This window comes from Lathyrus oleraceus, chromosome 1, assembly GCF_024323335.1.
Source record: "Lathyrus oleraceus cultivar Zhongwan6 chromosome 1, CAAS_Psat_ZW6_1.0, whole genome shotgun sequence".
NCBI lineage: Eukaryota > Viridiplantae > Streptophyta > Magnoliopsida > Fabales > Fabaceae > Lathyrus > Lathyrus oleraceus.
The window spans coordinates 10,943,014-10,966,436 of record NC_066579.1 but is presented as its reverse complement, the minus strand read 5'-3'; the positions used below and the strand labels follow the sequence as shown (position 1 = coordinate 10,966,436).

The window sequence follows — 23,423 nt, the reverse complement described above, 5'->3', positions numbered from 1 at the left end:
TTACGTGTCAGGTAAGAACTCATGCTGCCTTGGAATGTGGAGAATATTGTCTTTATCAATTTGTTAAACACGCTGAGTCTCATGTCGTCCAACCACCTATTATGTTCCCTCTCTAATCTATGGTATTTTGACTGATTAAAAGAAAGACATTGTTATTTGTGATGATGAGATTAATGTTACCCCAAAATGTGATGATTTTGAGTTACATGTTAGATTGTTGGGAAACATATTTGCTCACATTGTGATACATATTATTACTCCTAGTGATGAAACTAATCTTGTCTCATGAAATCATGAAGATAGTTTCTATAAGAAGTCATATTCTCAAAGGCTTTAGATCATAAAATACATAATTTTATCGTATTTATATTATTAATAGAATAAAAATTAATTATAAATAATACGAATTTTAATTATATCACTTAATCTACAACTCATGAATTAAATTCAGCACATAATAAAATGTAGACTAAAATTCTAAAAAGTATAAAATTGATCATAATATTTGTTTTTAAAATGAGAGATTACAACTTTAAAAAAATAGAGAGATCTTATCCTAAATTTTAAAATTCAAAACTATATTTATTGAATAGATAATTTAAAAATAATTTTAAAAAAGGAAAGTACCAAAAAAGTGAAAATAATAATACTGCAATCCAGTTTCTCATTTCATTTCGCTATCTTTTTGTTTCGTAAATATCTTTTCTTTTGCCGCTACAAAATGATACCGTCTTCCACTCTCCTATCACTCGCCGGACCCGCCGTCCCGGCCTCCTTTTCCGGCGACATGGCTCATCCCGAAGCCAAGTGCTCTCCAAAACCTAGAAATATTTTCAACAATTTCCGCAAAAAGGTGCTTCCTTTACAACGGTACAGCGTCAATGGTTCGAATTTGAAGAGAAGCAACTCAATTTCGACCTTTGCATTCGGCAAAGAAGCCAAGGATAATTTCTTCTCGGTACAGTAATTTCATACTGTTGCAACAGTTCTATTTTTCAGAAATTAATTTTGTGTGTTCAGTTTAAAGTGAAGAATTTTGAAAGCATGCTTAAATAGAAAATATGTACATTTTTATGCAATTTAGAAAACCTTGAGGAGAAGAATATTTTATAAGATTGAATACTTAAGGCATAATTTATATGATGCATATGTGATTATGATTGTGATTATATTCTTGCTAAATTTTTATCCGTGTCTACGGGTCAGTGTCAAGCATTTCATGATTGACGATTCGGGTGCATAAGTAATAAATCGTATAATTTTCAGGATGTAAGTGAAGATACCGATGATATGTATGATGAATTATTGAATAATTATGGAAAAGTAGTGTATAAGAAAAAAGATCAAAAGCCTGCAAGTGAAGAGATCGACGATGATTCCGAAAGCTTATCATGTAAGCTGATAAGAAGTTTTCTTTATTATTCTGCTTATACCTTGTTTACATCAGGTTTCTTTGTAATTGTATTTGTTCAACAGTTATACATACAAACTTGCTCACTTTCTGTTTGTATGAATCTACTTAAGAGAAAGAGAGAAGAGTCATACTTTTGTGTATCAATTACTATCTAATGGTTGAGTGTTAACTGTTGTGCAACTAGTTGCTGTGGAAATGGCCACAGTTGCGAGTGAGGTTAAAGCGGGGGATATAAAGGTCTTGTTTGTGAAGCCACTTGTTTACTGGACTCGATTTTTTATCATAGCTACAGCATTTTCTCGTCCCCAAATTGATGCTATTGGGTATGGAATCTGTCATTGATCTTTTTATGTTTATTTGGTAATGCTTGAGGTTTTTATTCTGCTTTGCTAAATGAGGGATATATGTTTGATCACGTTTATGTTGAATTTTAGGTCGAGAATTAGAGATCGAGCTGAAAAGAAATATGGTAAAATTCCAAATGGAGACTCAAAACCTAACTCATGGACCCTGTTGGACTTCGGTAAGTGATTTTTCAATGCAATAGAGCCCTTTAACTCTCTGTATTTTACTCTAGAGGATTGTACCAAAGATTCACCAGCAAAGACATAAGTTTTAGAAATTTAACATTATAATCTAACAAGATGCACAATCAGATGCACAAATGAAGCATACCTCAACATGATTCCTACCTCTTTTTTTGCTACCAAAACCTTCCAAATCAATCAACATAAATTGCATCAAATTCTAAAAGCCCATACTTGGCATTTACCCGCTTCACAATGAGAGTTCACGAGTGCAATGGCTATAGACAAGGAAACACAAACACAAAAAGGAACATATCTTGTCATATCTACATGTATTCATCTCTGGACACTTGACTCTAGTCGTGTTTACAAATTTTTTCATCTATTTTTTTTAACTAGTTGTGTTTACAAATTTTTTCATCTGTTTTTTTAAGTTTTATACAATGGAGATGACCATACCACAATATTTAGATTAATGATTTTGTTTTATTATATCTACAATAACTCGTGTTGTACGGGACAAAATGTTGGGCGGTTAAGAATAAACACGAGGATAAAATAAGTGTAGCAGAGATGAGGATATTGCGTTAGATGTGTGGTAAGACTAGGCAAAATAAGATTAGAAATGAGAATAATAGAGAGAGTGTTGGGGTAATGCCTATAATAGAGAAGATAGTGAAAAATATATGGTTTGGGCATATAGAGAGAAGACCGGTAGATTATGTAATAAGAGTAGATCAGATAGAGAGAAGTCAAACAACTAGAGGAAGAGGAAGACTTAGAAAGACTATAAGAGAAGTTATTAAGAAAGATCTCGAGATTAACAAATTGGATAGAATAGAAACATGGTCTTCGATAGAACATTATGGCGAAACTTGATCCATGTAACCGACCCCACTTAGTGGGATAAGACTTGGTTGTTGTTGTATATCTACAATGACTCGTGTTAACTTTGAAATATTAGTTCTCTCCATTGATTTGGGATTATGTTTTTATATTAATTTTATTTAAAATTTGTGATATATTATAGTGGTGTGCATGTTTGTGTCCTTTATCGAATTATAGTCCTATTTTGTGTCTTGTGCTTTGATATCCAGAACGTTGGGTAGCCGTGTTTTAACGAGGTCTGCCTTTTGATTTTTCTTGGTCACCCACAGGTGATGTTGTTGTCCATCTATTTCTTCCTCCACAAAGAGCTTTCTATAATTTGGAAGAGTTTTACGGTAACGCAACAGCAGTAGAGTTGCCTTTTGAAAACCAATCACCATTTACCAATGAGAGAGGAGCCTTTGATTTGTTAGATGATGCAGAGAGTTGATTAATTGTTAGCTTCAAGAAGACCAATAATCGCCGCCAATTGTGGTTTGTTTACATGAGTATAATGTGAACAATTCAATACACTTATCGACACGAGGCTTTGGTTCGGTGTGAGTGGAGGCTCACTCTATGGCAAAAAGGAAAATGACAGTATCAATTGATTCAATGCATTCATTTTTTTCTTTCTTAGGGTGGTGTTTCTTCTGTTAAAATTGTAATAGATGGGTTTTAGGGAAAGGAGTAGTAAACTAGAAAAGTAGATCAGAATTGTTTGTATTCATCAACTGGTTCTGTGAATTTATCTATATTTATGTGGTATAGATTGCAATTTTCATTCTTGTCTAAAATTTGTTTTCAGTTGGTTCAATATTTGGTAGAAAAACAACGGTGAAATGACTCACTTTTCCACAAACAAACCAATTTGATTTGTCTGAAGTCGGGAATTTACTCCACTCACACTAGATTGATATATCAAACAATCTAAATTTCAAATAGTCTAAATTTTAATTAAAAAATAATCAAAATCTACATTTAAATTTGGACTGTGATTTTGATATAATGATATAATGAATGTCGAGATTGTTAACAAGTAGTCTAAATTAAATTTATTCTAACAATGTTAATGTCGAGATTGTTAACAAGTAATCTAAATTAAATTCCAAACAACCTCGTTTATTGCAAGAGACCTAACAACAATTCAAAGGATATCTATAGAAGCATGTACAGTATAGAAGCTTTTCAGACTTCACATACATGACACTATAATTTATGAAATGCTTGGCCAGTGGCAGCCAAACAATGTGACAGTAATTAGTTTTAATTGAAAGTTTTAGAATACACTAGATCTTAGGTAAACAAAAATATATATTTTGTACATAACAAAAAATTATGAAGTTATAAAAATCTATAGCCTTAATTTTTAATCATTATTACAATTTTATGCTATTTCTCTGAAACGGCCAGTCAACTTAACCCGGAAACAAACTTGCTTATTGTTCAGTTTACTGCCACAAATTCCATTTAGCACCTAGCACCGTAATTTTTCGTTTCTTAAACATAAATGAGAATAATTAGGAAGTAGTTCTTTGACAAAGAAAATCATTTTTGACCAAATTTCAGAGCAACGAAAGATTACAACTTTTGGTAGTTGGCTGATATGCAGACAGCTTTTTTTTTTTCCTACAAAAATAGTTACACAGCTTAAGATAACATCCAAATACATTTTCATAATGATTGGAAACTAAACTAACAATGCAGGCTGGTATTCACACAAATTGAATAAGTTTGTTTCTACTTGACATGACTCAGGACTAAAGGCTGTTTACATTTAAACATGCTGCAGAGACCCGATAACAGTCATTGCATTCGTCCATGTAATAATAATAGATGATTTGTGCATAATTATGACGAGTAAGAGAAGCTCGTAACTATTCTTAAACCGTTGTTGTTTTCTCATCATTTTGTAGATTCTGGATCTGGACAAAGACCTCCATCTGCATGAGCATTCAAGTCCAGCTGAGTCTGCATGCTTCATTTTGATTGGATGGTCTCATAATCCTAAGAGGTTCTAAGACATCTTATAAAAGAATATCTACAAAATTCAATGCAGCACACGTCTTTCATTCATCTGCTTAAAAAGCTGAACAGTGGCATATATAAAGCAGGCACAAACTCTAAAACCCAAACACAAATAGGTTCAGAGTCCAACAGTGAACAATAAGCATATCCTCAGAAGGTCTTCACAACTTGATCACCTGTTGTCCATATGTTGGATACTAGGGGGATTGATTCCTGCAAACACCGCCATATGTACAAAAACTATTAATACCACAATTATTGGAGTTGACAACTATACAAAAACAAAAGAGTATCCATGATCATGTAACTTGCAATAGGATAGTTACAGTTACAGATATCAGAGTGTTGACTAGCCTGTCTATGTTTTGATGCGCTTCTGTCCAACCAGGTTCATATGCTTCAAGAAATCCTAGCTTTGCCTTATTGGGCAAATCATGGGGATGGACAAATGGTACTCCAGGTGGCCATCCTATCTCCATTCGTATATTTGCACACGGGCTGTCTAGGGTGTGAAAGTGACTTTCACATTCCTTGATATTACAGAAGCGCAGCTTGATGCCTTTCTTATCTGCAATGTCTTGGACTCTTTCTTTCAAAACTCTCTGCGCCTCAAGCCTTAACCTCTTGGAAGGTGGCAGAGGTTTGCTTTTAGGATTTTGCTTCCTCCTCCGTATCAAAGTCTTCATGGATCCTGTACCAGCATTTCATCGAACCAAGGACCTGAAGTTAAAAACTTTCCACTAAGGACTACTCTCAAAGTACAACTGACACTACTTTAACATCAATAGTGTCTAACTAAGGGGGAAAAGGACTTTTTTTTCTTCAAAAACTACCAACTACAGGCATTTGAGCTTAAATTTAGGAATATCAGGAAATGACAAGGTACAGTTCTGCCTGAAAAATGAACACACTTAAAGTTTATGAACTCTTGACCTTTATTATAATTTATTTGAACTTGAAAATTGAAATGCTTTGAATATTATTACCTCTGGTCATTTCTCTGAGCTAAGTGCTCCCCATGACTATTATGGGTTTGTCTATTAGGCATATTATTTTGGTACAAAATATGTCCTATGTAGTCCTAATTTCCTAATATTAGAAATCCTAAATCATGAACACCCAAATCATGCTGAGAATTCCCTAGAGCAATTCAGAAGTTCTTTGATCCACCTCCAGTTGGTACTAGAACTTTCAAGTTACACGGATGGCTCTAAACCCTAAAATCAAAATATAAAAAAATCCCATCCTTCTTCCAGAATATGAGTAAGACTACTGACCTGTCTAAACAAACTAGGTATGCCGGTGACCCTCCTACTGCCCTTTGAAAAGGTACTCTATCTACTAGAGATTCTAGTCCAATTTATATGTTCCCGAGTTTCCATTGTTGTCACATTATGCTTTTATGTTTTGTCTCCTATTCCACATCCTAAAATTATAAGTAAGTCCCTTTCTCATTTAAGCTGGAGACAATCCATGGGTGAAGAGATATATTGCTAGTAAGCATAGTATCATGGTGGCACAAAGGACTTACTTTCTCTTCCCACAGAAAAATAAGTTTTATGTTGTCGATTAGAATATGTTGCGAAGGTTGCCCATTTTACCGATTAAACTTACAGTCTTAACTTTTGCCTAGTTGCAAAAGGGACACTAAAGCTTATGAACATGATAAAAACGAGTAGCTGAGATGACTTACGCTTGGACCATAACAAGGTTTAACATTCCTTAGCTTTTCAATTTTCTCATTATAATTCTTCCAATGACTGGAGGGATGGATGTGACGAATGTGTTTTAGCATAATATCGTTTGAACATGGAAAGATTTTTAACAGTTTGAAATGATAACTGTTTCCAAATTTTATTTTCATTAAAACTCTAGAAAGCCTATAGCAATTGGGAACCTACATGGACATTATTCAAAATTAAGTGAGTTTTTCAATGCAGTTTTGAAGAATATTTGGCCGACAATAATGAATCGGATTCCTAGTATAATCATAATCATAACTATAATATACATACCGTCATGTGTTGGTTGGAAATTGAAGCATTGAAAAGCAGGCCTATTAAAAAGGTGGTCAGTTGGATGCGAACGTTGCATAAAATCATCAACAGGAACAGGAAGCTGAAACTGAGTTTCAATTCCGTAACCGGCCGCTCTCATTTCCGAACAATCAAGACTAGTCATTGATTTAGGCAAAAGTTTGAACCCTAAAGAACACCTCCCATACATGTTAGCCTCCATATTGATCTCAGTTTTGTGCAATGCAGGGTTAACATATCCTGCTGTTGCTTGATAAAGAGCAAGCCCAGGATAAACAATAGCCTCTTGAGGCCCCAAATCACCGTCCACAAGAATCCACCGACCTTGATAGTCTTTAACATGTAAACCCGCTCTATCAGACTTAACAAGAGATATCAGGCTTTTATCAACTTGATGATCATGATCAGGATACATAAGCAATTGACCATCCTCTTGAGTAGTAGCTATATTATGATGTTGTGGCCCTTGAAACGAAGGCCTAGCATGACAGCAAACAGACAAAACTGAAGATGAAATTTCCCGATTTCTCAAGGGAACATTATCCAATATTTCTACAAACGGAGAACTGCGTAAATTCAAATGGAAGCTAATTGCATCCAGAATATCCCTTGCCGCTTTTCCAAATAAAGAAAACATATCGGACAAACCAGCCGGAGGCAACTCAATCGAGCTATTCGGTTCCGAATGAGTTAAACCTGGTCTATAATCATATGTTTCTTGCCACAAATGAGGATCTGCATAGTAACCAGAAGTTTTACACCAATCATGAGACTCACTCGAATGGATTATATCTGCAGGCAGATATGTTTCTCTTTGATGAAAATACAAACGAGCAGATTCTAAACCAGATCTTATAAGAGCACCATCAGTTGCAGGAAACTGAATAATGACAGCTGAAAATTGAGCTAGCGATTGCGACAAAATTGAAACTGAAATTTTATAAGAATCAGACGGTAACCCGTCCGAAGGAACTAAATCAGCGAGCTTCACACGTCCCAAAGAAGGCAAGCCACTGCCTGCCATGAATTCCCTTAGTCTTCCTCAGCCTACACCAATGGAACCAACTAAACTATCAGCATACAAGAAAAGCAATTCATCTCAGATCAGAAACTCACACACAAATGCATCATGTTGAAAATTAAATTTGTGAACAAAGTAAAACTCAATTAAGCACTTATCGTATAAGCTAATTTTATAAGCTGATTCTATCACGAACAATTAATCTCAGATCAGAAACTCATACATACACTAAAAGCTACGTTATCAATTGTGCTGCTTCACTGCGGAATCACAATTCTCTTGTGTGTTGCCTTTCGCGGCCGCGAGTCGCTCTGGAATCGCATTCTCGTGAGCGCTACGGTGTTTCTGACGGCTGACGGCTGACGACGCGCTCCGGCGGCGTTTTGTGGGCGGTTGAGTTCAGTGCTGCGAGTCGAACCTGCGTTTCTGATATGCGATGACTCAAGGGTAAAGTGGTCATTTTGCTTTTGGAAAACAATTGTATTTATTAGTACAAAAAGTGTTTCACTTGTATTTTAAGAGAGAATTTTCATTTCAGATTTTTTCTGAAATATTTTTAGAACATTTGTTTAGGATGACATTTTAAAAGAGAGACCAAAGATAATGATTTTGTCTTTATATAACTTAAACAAACATAATGATAAGGTTTTTGATAAATCATCGTTAAAAATATGTCTAGTGTTGTCTTTATTAAATGTCTTAAATGTCGAGTTATTTATATGGTTTATTTTCTCTTTCAAAAATGTTTGGAATTGAGATTTTATTCTCACGCTTAAATTTCTTCAATTTTTTTTTGTTTTATAAAAATAAATAAATTAAAATTTAAAATATTTTCGAGTTTTTTTATCTAAATATCCCTGATTTTTAAAAAAAATCGCAAAATAAACTTGATTTAAAAAAATTCTCAATCTACCTCACTTTTTAGAGAAGACGTCAGACCAATTGGTGTCTGCTCTTAAACTTAGAGAGGAGGCGTCAATTGGATTGGCTAGTGCTCTTTGTGTTGTCAATCCAATTGACGCCTATGTGTTAAGTTTTAAGGGAGACGCAAATTGGTCTGGCACCTGTGTGTGTTTTGTAATTTTTTTTGAAAAATATTCTACATGATAGACAAAGTCGAAATCGGGACAATTCATATTAATATTAATACCCGTTTACACAAAAAAGACTAATGTTGATGACCGGGATCACCTAACCGACCTCCGGTCCCACATCCCCTAGCTACCCGAACTCGTGGCCCTAACACACGTTGATGATTCATCCCAAGTGTTTGAGCATCTGAGGTCCTAGGAACATCACCACCACTGCAGGAGATTGTCTGAGATAGTCAGACAAATCAGCGTAGTCTTGTGTATGCATCGAAGGGGTACAACCATAGCTGAGTTCATGACCCATGCCAGAGTAGTTGGACTGTGTTTGAGTTGTTGGAGGGCGACCGTGACGATTGAAGGGAGACATTGATGTGGATGATGCGTCGAGGAAAGGTTGAAATGATTGTTGTGGCGTTTAGTAGACATATGGTTGTTGAAGGTTTTGGTTTTGAGATGTTTGGGCTTCTTGGCTATGGTAGGAGGATGGACGATTGATGTTAAATGATCGTTGAGTGTTTTGGCTAAGGCAGCTACGGTAGGGTGATGTGTTGGGTGCATAGCGATGTTGGGTCTCTTGATGATGATCTAATTGTTGGTGGTGGTACGGGGTATGCTCTTGGTATTGTGGTTGGGTGTATGACATGTTAGGGTTGTATGTTTGTGTGTTTGTGGATCAGAAAGTTTGATGGATAAGGGGTTGTGAGTAGCCGGTCTGACAATGTTGTTAGGGGTTAGATGTTGAGCCTTTTGGTGTGTAAGTTTCCTAGTGTGGGTCGTATAGGTACATATCCTCGACGATGAACTCAAATCCAACCGATGTGTACCAAACCATATAATTACGACTTGGTTTTTCTTCAGTTGGCATCACGACGTTGTCGCATCTCGAAAAATACGATTCCTCGCGATGGTCGCGGAAAAATTATGTTCGAACAGAGTCGCCACCGAACTTTATTTATTCTGATGAAGGAATATGAAAATATCGATAAAACCTTTAGGAAATTGAATAATGGTCATCGCAACCATATTCGGGTTCGGGAGTTGATTACGCAAGGGGAAGGTATTAGCACCCCTCACGTCCGTTGTACTAAACGGGAACCTTTTAGTTCAATTTTGCGATTTGAATGTTAACTTAGGTTGTTTGTTTTCTTCGGGTTATAAATATATTGAAAATAGAAATTGATGGGAACCTCAAAAAGGGGAAAATGGAGGTTTTTTTATTAGTGTGCTCGCGAAGATACAACAATCTTCTGCCTATGTATCCTTATGGTGCAATAAGGAAATCAGAGCATTCGTAGTTCGGGGAACTACGGTTGGTTGGTGTCTTTTAGTGAACATATGTTTAGGTCGTGTTCTAAAGGCTAAACGTTGACTTGTCTCCTCTCGACGGAGGCGTAAGCACTAATTTGTTGTGCGCGTTAGAAGAGACTAAACCGTGTTCTTTTTGGAAAGAGATTTGATCACACGAGGGTGACAAGTTGGATTAATATGTTGGATGTTTTGTTTGACTGGTTTCGATCGCACGAGGGTGAAAAAGGATAAACTTGATAGGTTAAGATACTTTTGGTTGGATGACGATTACTCAGATAGTCGAGTAAGACAACTCGTATCCTAATAGTCGAGAGAGGGAATAGAAGACTCTAGACCACTTCCTTTTTCATCCTTAATTATAAAAAGGACCTAATAATAGTTAAGGTATTTTGAACGGATGACGAATACTCGGATAGTCGAGTAAGATAACTCGTATCCTAATAATCGGGAAAGGGAATAGAAGACTCTAGACCACTTTCTTTTTCATCGTTTAATTATGAAAATGATTTTAAGTATGGTTGATGTATTTTAGAATAAACGACAAGTGCTCGAATGGCTGAGTAAGACAACTCATATCCAAGTACTTGAGGAGAGGAATCGAAGACTCAAGACCATCTCCCTTTTTGTACAATTTATTATATAAAAATGGTTTGATTAATTTATTAATTTACGGAAGAATGACAATTGTTTGACTAACCGAGTAAGAGAACTCGTATTCAAACAATTGAGGAGAGGAGTTGAAAACTCAAAACCATCTCCCTTTTCACTAAGTTTATTATGAGAATATTTTGATTTAATCGGGGTTTAGAAGTTTGTAACGAAATGACGAGTGTTTAACTGACCAAGTAAGAAAACTCGTATTCAAACAATCGAGGGTAGGAGTTAAAGGTTTAAAACCACCCCCATTTCATTGTTACTTATTGTAAGAATGTTTTGATTTAATTATGCTTAAGTGGATTATAAATGACGATTATTCGACTAACCGAGTAAGAGAACTCATATTCAAATAACTGAGGAGAGGAGTTGAAAACTTAAAACCATCCCTTTTTCATTTCCAAATAAAATGGCATTTCATTGTGATTAGGTATTTTGACTTAATTTTAATAAAGAATACTCAATGTTGGATCGAGGTTTTAAATTTGTGTTTACGAACGAAGTGGATTTTATTTAGTGAATCATTCATCTAATCGATCAATTAATAATCGACTAGGTCTCATTATAAGAAAACCCAAGAGTAAGCTATGTGAGGTTGATGGCGATGTTTAAAAGCGATCAACTTACAAGGGTATGGAAAATGGGCTCGATGTTGAATCGAGAATTATGGTTTTAAATGATTTTAAAGTGGTTTTGAATTGATGATGACATGGAGTGGAATCGAATTTTGTATTATGAAAATATAGTGGAAAATGATGTGAAATTGTGATAGTGAAATAAATCGGTCAACTTTTAATTAGCAAAATTAATTTATTGAAATTTGGTTAAATTTCTCACTTAATATAAAAAAAAATTGATTGTTAAAATGATTGATTAAATCTAATATTCAAAATAATTAAAATTAAAAATTAACTAATTTGAACAAATCTTGGTTTACTAATTAACTAAACAACTATTAATAACCCAAGAAGGGTGTAGGAATAAAATAGAGAGACAAGTAAACTTACAAATAAAACAAATAAAACAAATTAAAAAATTGACAAAATTAAAACCTAGAAAAGAGATTGAAGCGCTACAACCTTGGAAAGAAAAAGAAGTTTTTTCTAAATTAAAAGGTAATCCTCAAATCAACCATTGATGCAAGACACCATTTTTTAATTAAAGATACATACATTGAGCAATTTAAATAAAATAAGTGCACAACCACACACATTTTGAAACAAAATCTGCTCTCCTTTACCGGTACACACATGGCCTTCCAAATATATGATATCTTTTTATAGTTACCACAAATCAAAAACTAAATCTAATAACAACAATATAATAATGAAACATTAATAACACATTGAAAAACTTACTTTGTAAAACGAAATAAAATAACTACACCAACTCCTCCTTGAAGCGATAAAACCATGAAAGTCGGTTAACACGAAATATTCCACTATAAACAATCAATATAAATCAACAGAAACAAAACAAGTTACCGTAATGTCACTGTTGGAAGCTTGCTGAGCTTGTTGTCACGGTGTTGGAGAGGGGTGGTTGTCGCGACGGTGACGATGGAGTGGCGAAGAGTTTCCGGTCGCTGCCGGTCGTGGATTGGGTTTAGAGAAGGAGGTCGGAGGTGCGCGGTTGGTGCATGCGTTATGTTTGGTTGTTAATGGTGGTTGTGTGACGCCGACGATTGCGATTTGGTGTCAGAAGGGGTTACCGCGGCGGTGATTGGAGATGTGGTGTTCTTCCGCGACGATGATGTTAATGGAATATTGTAAGGGAATGCCAATTATGAGCGAAGGAGGGGGTTCCAAATGGTGAAGCTTTGGGTTCCGTCAGAAGTGGAAGATGAAGGAGATCTGGTGAGATGTGAAGGTTGCTCGCCGGAAAAATGAACATAGCAGTGAGTTACAGGTTTTGTTTGAGTAGAGCCGATGGTGGTTCGTTAGGTTTAATTTGTGGTTTATGGTTAAAGAGTGGTTTACTTGAAGAAGAAAAGGTTCGTTTCCGTTCTTCAAGTCTGAGAGGGAGATAGAGGTATCTGGAATTATCTCCTCCATTCTTTTTTTTTATTCTTTTGGAGAGAGAGAGGTAATTGAGGAGAGAGGTCTCCTGTATATTTTTATTTTTATTAAAAATCCAGAAAAATCTCCTTAGTAACCGTTGGAAATGGATAAGACCAGCTCCCCCATGAGCGGTAATAGATGCCCTTTTTTTTTATTTTCCAAAAACAAATCACTAGCTGGCATGTGGATATCTTCACAGTAGGAGAATCCAATGTGCCACGTGTCAACCAAACATTGGCTCACTTACTATTTTATTTATGTTATTGTTATCTTTTATTTTATTTTATTGATATCTATTAATTAAATCCTAATTTTTGATTGGATAAATGAAATAAATGTGGATTGCTAATGAGGACCATTGAAAAATTTGAACCGATGATCCCGATTGACTCAAAGAAGCACAACTAATTTAAAATGACAAAGTTGCCCTTCTAGATGTTTTAATTGATTTAAATGGGATTAAATCAATTAACTCAAATGAAAATCACAACTTTTTAAATAATCATGATAAGATTAAACTAAGAACATGGAAAATTCTATTTATTTAATCTGAATATTTTGGCAAAAGAATAAAATTAAAACGACTAAAAATAAATAAAAGTCGGGCGAAAATTTGCTCAAAAAATTAAATCGGATACATTAAAATGATCAGTGCGAAATATACTTATTGAAAAAATACAGTGTTTCTTTTAATTTTGAAATAAATTTTCACCGGTTAAAAGGCTCAGACGGATTAAAATGCGACTGAAAAAGTCGTCGAAAAATATAACGAGTACACCAGGTTAAACTACGTGAACCGTAAATTTATAATACTGACGTCTGCAAGTTTGATTTCGAAACTTTTTATCCGCTGATTTTGCACGTACTTGAGGAATGATTTAACCAAATTGTTTGTATTTTCAAGAATTTATTCTGACTGATATTTTAGATATTATTAATAATGAAATGCATGAAATGCTATACATACGATGCAAATTGAAATTAAAATCGAATTTATGAAATTTAAAATGCTTGGACAAAATTGGGGTATGACAAACGTCAGTTAAGACATGGTCAGGCGGTGCTTCCATTTGCGACACTCAGATCTAGCGAAGCTTTGCCATGTGTTAAAGTTCCATTGGTCGTTAACTTTACGTATATGCCATTCTCCTAGGTTTGTTGAGGGATCTGGGATGTGTTGAAGCATACCGAACTGCAATTTAACACGATCACTATTGTGCATCTCCATAATGGTGAATCTTATGATTAGTGTGCATGCAGTCCAAACGGCTGCATCTTATTCGTTGATTTCATGGTCATGAGATATGGACGCCAAATGAACTGAAATATGAACATATGTTAGATTATAAATTTGGTAGAAGAAATTAACAAATTATTACGAAATAATTAGGTTAATGACCATACATCTGGCGGTCGAAGGTGATCCAAGAGATTGCAATACTGGGTAATACAGTGTCTAGGACATCTGTTATAACTCATACCACGTGCCGACCATCTGCACCATAAAGCTAAAAAAATATTATTTAGAGATAATAATCAGTAAAGTAAGTAAATATAGTCCATTTTTAAGAACTTACTTTTGTGCATACGGGAATGTGAAAGGGTTGTTGTTGAGGTGCGCTAGGGACGGTGGTCTGGACAAACCCCATGCTTGGAGAAAAACAACACATCCAGAAAAGGTAGATGTGTCTTTGTGTGAATTTTTACACAAAGAGCTATAAAGATAAGTCAGACAAGCGGATCCCCAACTGTAACTTCTTATTCTATCTACATGTCTTAGTAAAGGTAAATACATAACATGCATACTAGAACCACTACCTTCGGGAAATAAAAATGAACCAATTAAAAGCATAATGTAACACCTAATTTTTATTATTCGAGCCTCTTCGGTAGAATTCTCATCCTAAGTGTAAGTTATTATAATATGCCTTAAGGCGTGAAAGAAGTATACCTTGACCTCTCGAGTTATCATCTAATAAATTAGCATCCAAGAGGTCCATGCAAATTGAATTCACATAGTTGGTTTTTACCATTTACCGCATTACCTTCGATAGGAAGTCCCAATATCATGTAGACGTCTTCTAACGTCACGGTACATTCACCGGTTGGAAACCAGAATGTGTGTGTGTCTCGGGACGTCATCTTTCATATAATGCAAAAATGAATTTATTATCCATCGACCAAGACATTATTTTGCTTATATGTCCAAAACCGGCGAGTTCAACATACGGTTGAATCATCGGGTACATGTGTACATATTCATGGACCCGAGTTCGAAATCTTGAAACATCCTATAAAAGAAACAACAAAATACGTTACTTTATAAAAGATAAACAACAAATTAAGTATCGTTATTAAAAGGTATTCTAGACAAATAATAGAAGAATTAAACGCTTACATAAGTTTTTATGTTTGCAACTGTGCCTCTGTGCGATTCACCTATTGATAGGAGAGATATCTTGCCAGAGTAAATGTTGAAAAAATGTTTGTTACAGATGAAAGAGGTTGTTGCAGATGAAAGAGTTGTTGTTGTTGAGGAAGAAGTGAGTGTTGGTGTGGAAAAAATGTGAGAGTTTCTTGGCTATTTATAAGGTGTGACATGCAAAAGTATGAATGCATGGATAATGGTGATTGCATGTGCAAGCCAAATGGTTTGACTCCCATGTGAAATTGTCACATGCTAGCGCCAATCAAAGTGGCGCCTCCCCTAGGCTCATGCATGTTACATCTTTACCTAGTCTGGCGCATGCATGGCTCTGCATGCTTGGTTACGAGGTCTGCATGCAAGACAAGGTGGCGCCAATTGGACTGGCGCCCATGTACAAGCATTACAAGCTAGCGCCAATTGGAATGGTGCTAGGGCTTGCATGATTGATGTAACAACCCAATTTTAGTAATTAATTCTTATATTATTATTATTATTATTATATTTTATTAATTATTTGGAGTGTTAAGTAATTAATTGGTTGTGAGGTAGTATAATAATTGATTATATTAATTGAATTGGTGTATTAATTAATTATTTAGTTGATAGGAGATATCATGAATAATTGAATTAATTAACTTAGTGGATATATGGTGTTAGTTTAATTTATTTGAATTAAATAGAGATATTTAAATATTAGGTATTATTGGGCATAGTAATTAAATTAGATGGATGTCATGATTTAAGCCCAACTAGAATACTAATATAAATAGTAAGAGGTGAGCAGAGTGAGAATTAGAATTCATTTGAACATTGAAGGCAATGGAGAAAAAGGAGAGGAAAAGTAAAGAGAAGAGCTAGGGTTTCCATCAAATTGAAGAGGTAAGGGGGGACCATCAAATTGAAGAGGTAAGGGGGGAATCCTTATTATTATGGGTTAGTATGATTGGGTCAATGGATAGATGTATGTTTAGGTTAAAATACCTAATTTGCATGATTTTAGGGTTGTTAGGTTTTGATGATTATGCTTGATTGTGGTGATTCATTGTGTTAAAACTGCAAATTAACGTTATATATTTGGAGTATTGTGTGAGTTATAATTTTCTGAACGTTTGACTTTTTACGGAATCGAAATCGGAGGTCAGGAAGTCCTCCAACGATGAAAACCGCGGAAAATTCTACACGCTGTCCGTCACACTCGCGGCCTGTTTTTATGTTTTATTGTCGAAATCGTTTTGGTCATAACTTTTGATCCGTAAGTCCAAATAGAATTTCTTTCGAAGCGTTGGATAGCTGAAATAGAGGGCTATAACTTTGTTTCAGGAATAAAATAATTTTGGAGATTATTTTTTGGACTTTCTGGGGGTTGAAGAAGATGAAAATTAGGTTGGAAAATTTAAAAGACAACAACTTTTAGTAATGCCTTCGTGCACGGTTTTGATCATAACTTTTAACTCATAAGTCCGATTTTGGTGGCGTTTGAAGCGTTAGAAAGCTAATGCTCATGCCTAAAACATGGTATTGATTGTTAATATGTTCTAATAATATTCACATGCCTACTTTATTGATAAATATATTGGGTTATACGTTTGGTTGATGAATCGTTGCATTGTTGTAATATGATTGCGTGATAATTATGTTATTATGTCGATGATGTTAAGATGTTGATGAGTTGTTGTTATTTGTTGATATTATTCATGTGGTAACATGAATTGGTTATTTCATGATGAATGGTGTGATGCATAATTATGAATGATATATTGTTATGAATGTGTATATGTGTCATTGGTGGATTTGTGGATGATATGTTGTTATGAATGTGTATATGTACCATTGGTGGATTGTGAATGATATATTGTTATGAATGTGTATATGTACCATTGGTGGATTGTGAATGATATATTGTTATGAATGTGTATATGTAATTGTGGATGATATGTTGTTATGAATGTGTACATGTACCATTGGTGGATAATTCATAGAGTTGAGTTATGGTGATATGTGGAATGTTAAGATGGTAGAGATGATCTTAATTGCATATGTGTTGGTATTTGTGCATTCATTCATAGCATGGTCGACTTCATTGTGGAAGTGGTGAAACGGTGGGTTCACATGAGCACTCATTGATCCTTAATTGGAAATAGGTGAGGTAGATGTAGCACTCATTGATCCTAATTGGAAATAGGTGAGGTAGATGTAGCACTCGTTGATCCTGAATTGGAAATAGGCGAGGTAGATGAGCACTCGTTGATCCTTAATGGAAATAGGCGAGGTAGTAGATGGTACCACATGCATGGAGTCACATGTCTTGCATTGAGTCAATTAGAGTCATGTGATAGTTAAATGTTTGCATGGTTGTGATTGTGATGTGTGTATGAGATGTGGTAATTGAATTTGGTGATGTTTGGGTACTTAACTTGGTGAAATATGCGATTATGTGATAATTGTGATTATGTATATTTGAGAATATTGCATTGAATTTTAGTATTAACTTCTTGAGTGTTAATGTATGTTTGAAACATGTGAAATAAATGTTGGTTAATATTATTGACATGATTATCCAAGGTGTGATGAATTCCTTTAATTGTTGATTTTATCATTGTGCCTTATTATGCTATTTCATAATGATTTGAATTCTCACCCTTTCTGTTTGAATGTTACCTTTACATGGGTATCGTGCAGATACTCCAGAGTAGTATCACTGAAGTAAGAGGACGGTAGCTCGCTCGAGATTAGCTGGAGAGTTTCCGTATTTTAGTTTGAGATTAGGTAATGAGTCAATGCTCTGGTCATGTAACACTGGGTAGATTGGTAGTATTGAACTCATATCGTATTTGGATATGCATTATGTTGTTACTTACTTTATTCTATCTTGAGATGATTGTTGAGAGATGATCATGGTATGGGACATGAATCATTTTATGAAATACATGAGTATTCTTTATTTTCCGCTGCGAACGCATATGCTTGAATATTCATGATAACTGAGATGTGTTATTTTAAATGACCAGGTGTATTGTTGGTTTTTGAAAGTTTTTAGTTTTTAAAAACGTCGATGTGACGCCCTTTTGTTTATATGCGTGCTTATTTACTATGATTATATGCTAAGTAATTTGGGGTAGAAAAAGGGGTGTTACATTAGTGGTATCAGAGCATGGTCGACCAGTTGGTCAATAGTCACTAATGTGTTACATTAGTGGTATAAGAGCAGGTCGGTCCGTCCGGCCAGTTTGTTTAGTTATGTTAAGCGACGTCTTCGTGTGTTAAGCTTGGTATGTTGAAGCTTACGTGTGGCATTCTTGACGAGATTAGAGAAGATCGAGAAGTGAAGAAGCTTCGTGGTAAGGAAATTGCTTTGGTGAAAGTGATATGGGGCGGAGTCACCAATGGCAATATTACTTGGGAACTCGAGGATAAGATGAGGGAATCGTATCCGGAGTTGTTCGTTTGAGGTATTTTCGAGGACGAAAATCTTTTAAGTGGGGGAGAGTTGTAACAACCCAATTTTAGTAATTAATTCTTATATTATTATTATTATTATTATTATTATTATATTTTATTAATTATTTGGAGTGTTAAGTAATTAATTGGTTGTGAGGTAGTATAATAATTGATTATATTAATTGAATTGGTGTATTAATTAATTATTTAGTTGATAGGAGATATCATGAATAATTGAATTAATTAACTTAGTGGATATATGGTGTTAGTTTAATTTATTTGAATTAAATAGAGACATTTAAATATTAGGTATTATTGGGCCTAGTAATTAAATTAGATGGATGTCATGATTTAAGCCCAACTAGAATACTAATATAAATAGTAAGAGGTGAGGAGAGTGAGAATTAGAATTCATTTGAACATTGAAGGCAATGGAGAAAGAGGAGAGGAAAAGTAAAGAGAAGAGTTAGGGTTTCCATCAAATTGAAGAGGTAAGGGGGGAATCCTTATTATTATGGGTTAGTATGATTGGGTCAATGGGTAGATGTATGTTTAGGTTAAAATCCCTAATTTGCATGATTTTAGGATTGTTAGGTTTTGATGATTATGCTTGATTGTGGTGATTCATTGTGTTAAAACTGCAAATTAACGTTATATATTTGGAGTATTGTGTGAGTTATAATTTTCTGAACGTTTGATTTTTTACAGAATCGAAATCGGAGGTCCGGAAGTCCTCCAACGATGAAAACCGCGGAAAATTCTGCATGCTGTCCGTCACACTAGCGGCCTGTTTTTATGTTTTATTGTCGAAATCGTTTTGGTCATAACTTTTGATCCGTAAGTCCAAATCGAGTGCCGTTCGAAGCGTTGGATAGCTGAAACAGAGGGCTATAACTTTTTATCAAAAATAAAATAATTTTGGAGATTATTTCATAGACGTTCTGGGGGTTGAAGAAGATGAAAATTAGGTTGGAAAATTTAATAAACAACAACTTTTAGTAATGCCTTCGTGCACGGTTTTGATCATAACTTTTAACTCGTAAGTCCGATTTTGGTGGCGTTTGAAGCGTTAGAAAGCTAATGCTCATGCCTAAAACATGGTATTGATTGTTAATATGTTCTAATAATATTCATATGCCTAATTTATTGATAAATATATTGGGTTATACGTTTGGTTGATGAATCGTTGCATTGTTGTAATATGATTGCGTGATAATTATGTTACTATGTCGATGATGTTAAGATGTTGATGAGTTGTTGTTATTTGTTGATATTATTCATGTGGTAACATGAATTGGTTATTTCATGATGAATGGTGTGATGCATAATTATGAATGATATATTGTTATGAATGTGTATATGTGTCATTGGTGGATTTGTGGATGATATGTTGTTATGAATGTGTATATGTACCATTGGTGGATTGTGAATGATATATTGTTATGAATGTGTATATGTACCATTGGTGGATTATGAATGATATATTGTTATGAATGTGTATATGTAATTGTGGATGATATGTTGTTATGAATGTGTACATGTACCATTGGTGGATAATTCATAGAGTTGAGTTATGGTGATATGTGGAATGTTAAGATGGTAGAGATGATCTTAATTGCATATGTGTTGGTATGTGTGCATTCATTCATAGCATGGTCGACTTCATTGTGGAAGTGGTGAAACTGTGGGTTCACATGAGCACTCATTGATCCTTAATTGGAAATAGGTGAGGTAGATGTAGCACTCATTGATCCTAATTGGAAATAGGTGAGGTAGATGTAGCACTCGTTGATCCTGAATTGGAAATAGGCGAGGTAGATGAGCACTCGTTGATCCTTAATGGAAATAGGCAAGGTAGTAGATGGTACCACATGCATGGGGTCACATGTCTTGCATTGAGTCACATTAGAGTCATGTGATAGTTGAATGTTTGCATGGTTGTGATTGTGATGTGTGTATGAGATGTGGTAATTGAATTTGGTGATGTTTGGATACTTAACTTGGTGAATTATGCGATTATGTGATAATTGTGATTATGTGTATATTTGAGAATATTGCATTGAATTTTAGTATTAACTTCTTGAGTGTTAATGTATGTTTGAAACATGTGAAATAAATGTTGGTTAATATTATTGACATGATTATCCAAGGTGTGATGAATTCCTTTAATTGTTGATTTAATCATTGTGCCTTATTATGCTATTTCATAATGATTTGAATTCTCACCCTTTTTGTTTGAATGTTACCTTTACATGAGTATCGTGCAGATACTCCAGAGTAGTATCACTGAAGTAAGAGGACGGTAGCTCGCTCGAGATTAGCTGGAGAGTTTCCGTATTTTAGTTTGAGATTAGGTAATGAGTCAATGCTCTGGTCATGTAACACTGGGTAGATTGGTAGTATTGAACTCATATCGTATTTAGATATGCATTACGTTATTACTTACTTTATTCTATCTTGAGATGATTGTTGAGAGATGATCATGGTATGGGATATGAATCATTTTATGAAATACATGAGTATTCTTTATTTTCCGCTGCGAACGCATATGCTTGAATATTCATGATAATTGAGATGTGTTATTTTAAATGACCAGGTGTATTGTTGGTTTTTGAAAGCTTTTAGTTTTTAAAAACGTCGATCTAACGCCCTTTTGTTTATATGCATGCTTATTTATTCTGATTATATGCTAAGTAATTTGGGATAGAAAAAGGGGTGTTACAATTGACACATGGCTTCCCTCTAGGTTGCATGTTTGACACATCACTTTCGTCTTGCTTGCATGGTTGACACAACACTTTCGTCTTTCTTACATGTTTGATACATCACTTCTGATTTGCTTGCATCTTTAACACATCACTACCATCTAGCTTTGCATGTTTGACATATCACTTACCTATTTAAGTGTCTTACTATCTACATCCAACAATCAACACAAATTCATCTGCACCAAAAAATTAATTTTCGTATGCACAAGAAATATTACAATGTCATCTTCACCAGAATATACTATCAATGCTCACTGCAATGGTGAGACATATTAGGTTGAGTTATACAGACTTTGTTTTCGAAACACCGATACTATCCAAATTACGATCAAGAGAAATTCAAATTTCTTGCATTTGAAAAACGTATTGAATCCTGCATAGGATCTAGTCTTGTGTCAAAGATCACGTATCAAAATCCAACTTTTTTTTAGAATAATCAATGCAATTTTTTCCACTGAAGGTACGGGATGATGAAGATGTTGAATATATGTTTGTTAGTCACGAACATTCTGGTTGTAACTCTATTGAGTTGTATATTACTCTTCAACCAAGTATACCATCTCAATAATCTCAAATAACTAATAAAGTTGAATCTGATGAATTTGATTCAGAAAACTCATATGACACCAACCCAGAAGTAGAAGCAGAAGTCAACGTTGTTGATGAAGAAGAAGAAGAGACTGAGACACAGTTCGATCGTATGTTGAACAAAAACATTGAAGATGATGATCAACCAGCGCCATTTCCTCCAAGTCATGTATACAATCCGCCTCAACACATGACAAACATGGATCTTCATGACGATGAAACATCCAACAATGTTTTTTATAACCCGTATCCACAATCAAAGGGTGAGTTAAAAGTGGGAGACATGTTCCGTACTAAAGAAGAATGTGCGCGAGCTATCAAAAAATTTCACATGAATAACTCTGTTGATTTCACTATGAAATGCACTGATTCGATAAGGTATGTCATCGAATGTTGTAACATCCTTTATAAGTTTCAGTTGGTTGCGTCTCACAAAAAGAGAAGTGACTCTTGGGAGATAGCTTCTATAGACTCACCTCATAGTTGCATTGCAACTAACGTTGAACAAGATCACCGTAAATTAAGCGCTGCATTGATATGTCAAGACATTTTACCGCTTGTTAACAAAGACTCATCAGTGAAGGTGTGTATAATAATATCTCATATTGTCACAAGATATAATTATACTCCATCTTACAAGAAAGCATGGTTTGCAAGGACAAAGGTTGTTGAACAAGTATTCGACAATTAGGAGGATTCATACAAAGAATTGTCACAGTTTTTATGGGCCCTAAAAACATACGTACCAGAAACTGTTGCAGTTATGGAGACATTGCCAGTATTTACGCCAGACAGAACCTGTGTTGCTGGAAATAGAATCTTTCACCGCCTCTTTTAGGCGTTTGAATCGTGCATCAAAGGTTTTGCATTCTGCAAATCTATTACTCAAATTGATGGAACATGGTTATACGACAAATACAAGGGTACTTTGCTTATGGTTGTTACACAAGACGACAACAACAATGTCTTTCCCATTGTCTTTGCTCTGGTTGAAGGTGAAATCGATGGTGGTTGGGGTTTCTTTCTTCGACATCTCAGAACACATGTCACTCCACAAGCCAATCTCTGTTTGATTTCAGATAGACATGCTGCCATTGAGAGTGCTTATAATAACCATGATAACGAATGACATGATCCTTCTTCTACCCATGTCTATTGCATTAGACATATCGCACAAAACTTCATGCGTGTAATC

At 34.9% G+C, this 23,423-nt stretch overlaps 2 protein-coding genes across 3 annotated transcripts; one reads left to right on the top strand and one right to left on the bottom strand.

Annotated features, from left to right (window-relative positions):
• The first annotated feature begins 628 nt into the window (after window positions 1-628).
• On the top strand, window positions 629-3,592 carry LOC127125928 (protein Iojap, chloroplastic). The gene is made up of 5 exons (XM_051054819.1): window positions 629-958; window positions 1,267-1,393; window positions 1,599-1,737; window positions 1,849-1,937; window positions 3,099-3,592. Exons 1-5 carry the CDS (start codon window positions 722-724, stop codon window positions 3,257-3,259), a joined length of 753 nt encoding a protein of 250 aa, XP_050910776.1. The 5' UTR covers window positions 629-721; the 3' UTR covers window positions 3,260-3,592.
• A 795-nt stretch (window positions 3,593-4,387) lies between these two features.
• LOC127125781 (uncharacterized) lies at window positions 4,388-8,445 on the bottom strand. 2 transcript variants are annotated; one of them, XM_051054638.1, is made up of 4 exons: window positions 8,121-8,445; window positions 6,852-7,919; window positions 5,163-5,527; window positions 4,388-5,049 (listed from the first exon to the last, which is right to left on the bottom strand). In XM_051054638.1, exons 2-4 carry the CDS (start codon window positions 7,894-7,896, stop codon window positions 4,987-4,989), a joined length of 1,473 nt encoding a protein of 490 aa, XP_050910595.1. In that variant the 5' UTR covers window positions 7,897-7,919; window positions 8,121-8,445; the 3' UTR covers window positions 4,388-4,986. The 2 variants fall into 2 exon arrangements, with proteins under 2 accessions (XP_050910595.1, XP_050910671.1); XM_051054714.1 differs by having other exon boundaries at window positions 5,191-5,527; window positions 8,121-8,442.
• Window positions 8,446-23,423: the final 14,978 nt, after the last annotated feature.

Coding starts and splice junctions, on each gene's coding strand:
- LOC127125781 (XM_051054638.1), bottom strand. CDS start 7,896: ATGGCAGGCAGTGGCTTGCCTTCTTTGGGACGTGTGAAGCTCGCTGAT. Junction 5,528..6,851: donor TTTCCAACCAACACATGACG/GTATGTATATTA, acceptor ATGCTGGTACAG/GATCCATGAAGACTTTGATA. Junction 5,050..5,162: donor ACACTCTGATATCTGTAACT/GTAACTATCCTA, acceptor CGGTGTTTGCAG/GAATCAATCCCCCTAGTATC.
- LOC127125928 (XM_051054819.1), top strand. CDS start 722: ATGATACCGTCTTCCACTCTCCTATCACTCGCCGGACCCGCCGTCCCG. Junction 959..1,266: donor CCAAGGATAATTTCTTCTCG/GTACAGTAATTT, acceptor TATAATTTTCAG/GATGTAAGTGAAGATACCGA. Junction 1,938..3,098: donor ATGGACCCTGTTGGACTTCG/GTAAGTGATTTT, acceptor GGTCACCCACAG/GTGATGTTGTTGTCCATCTA.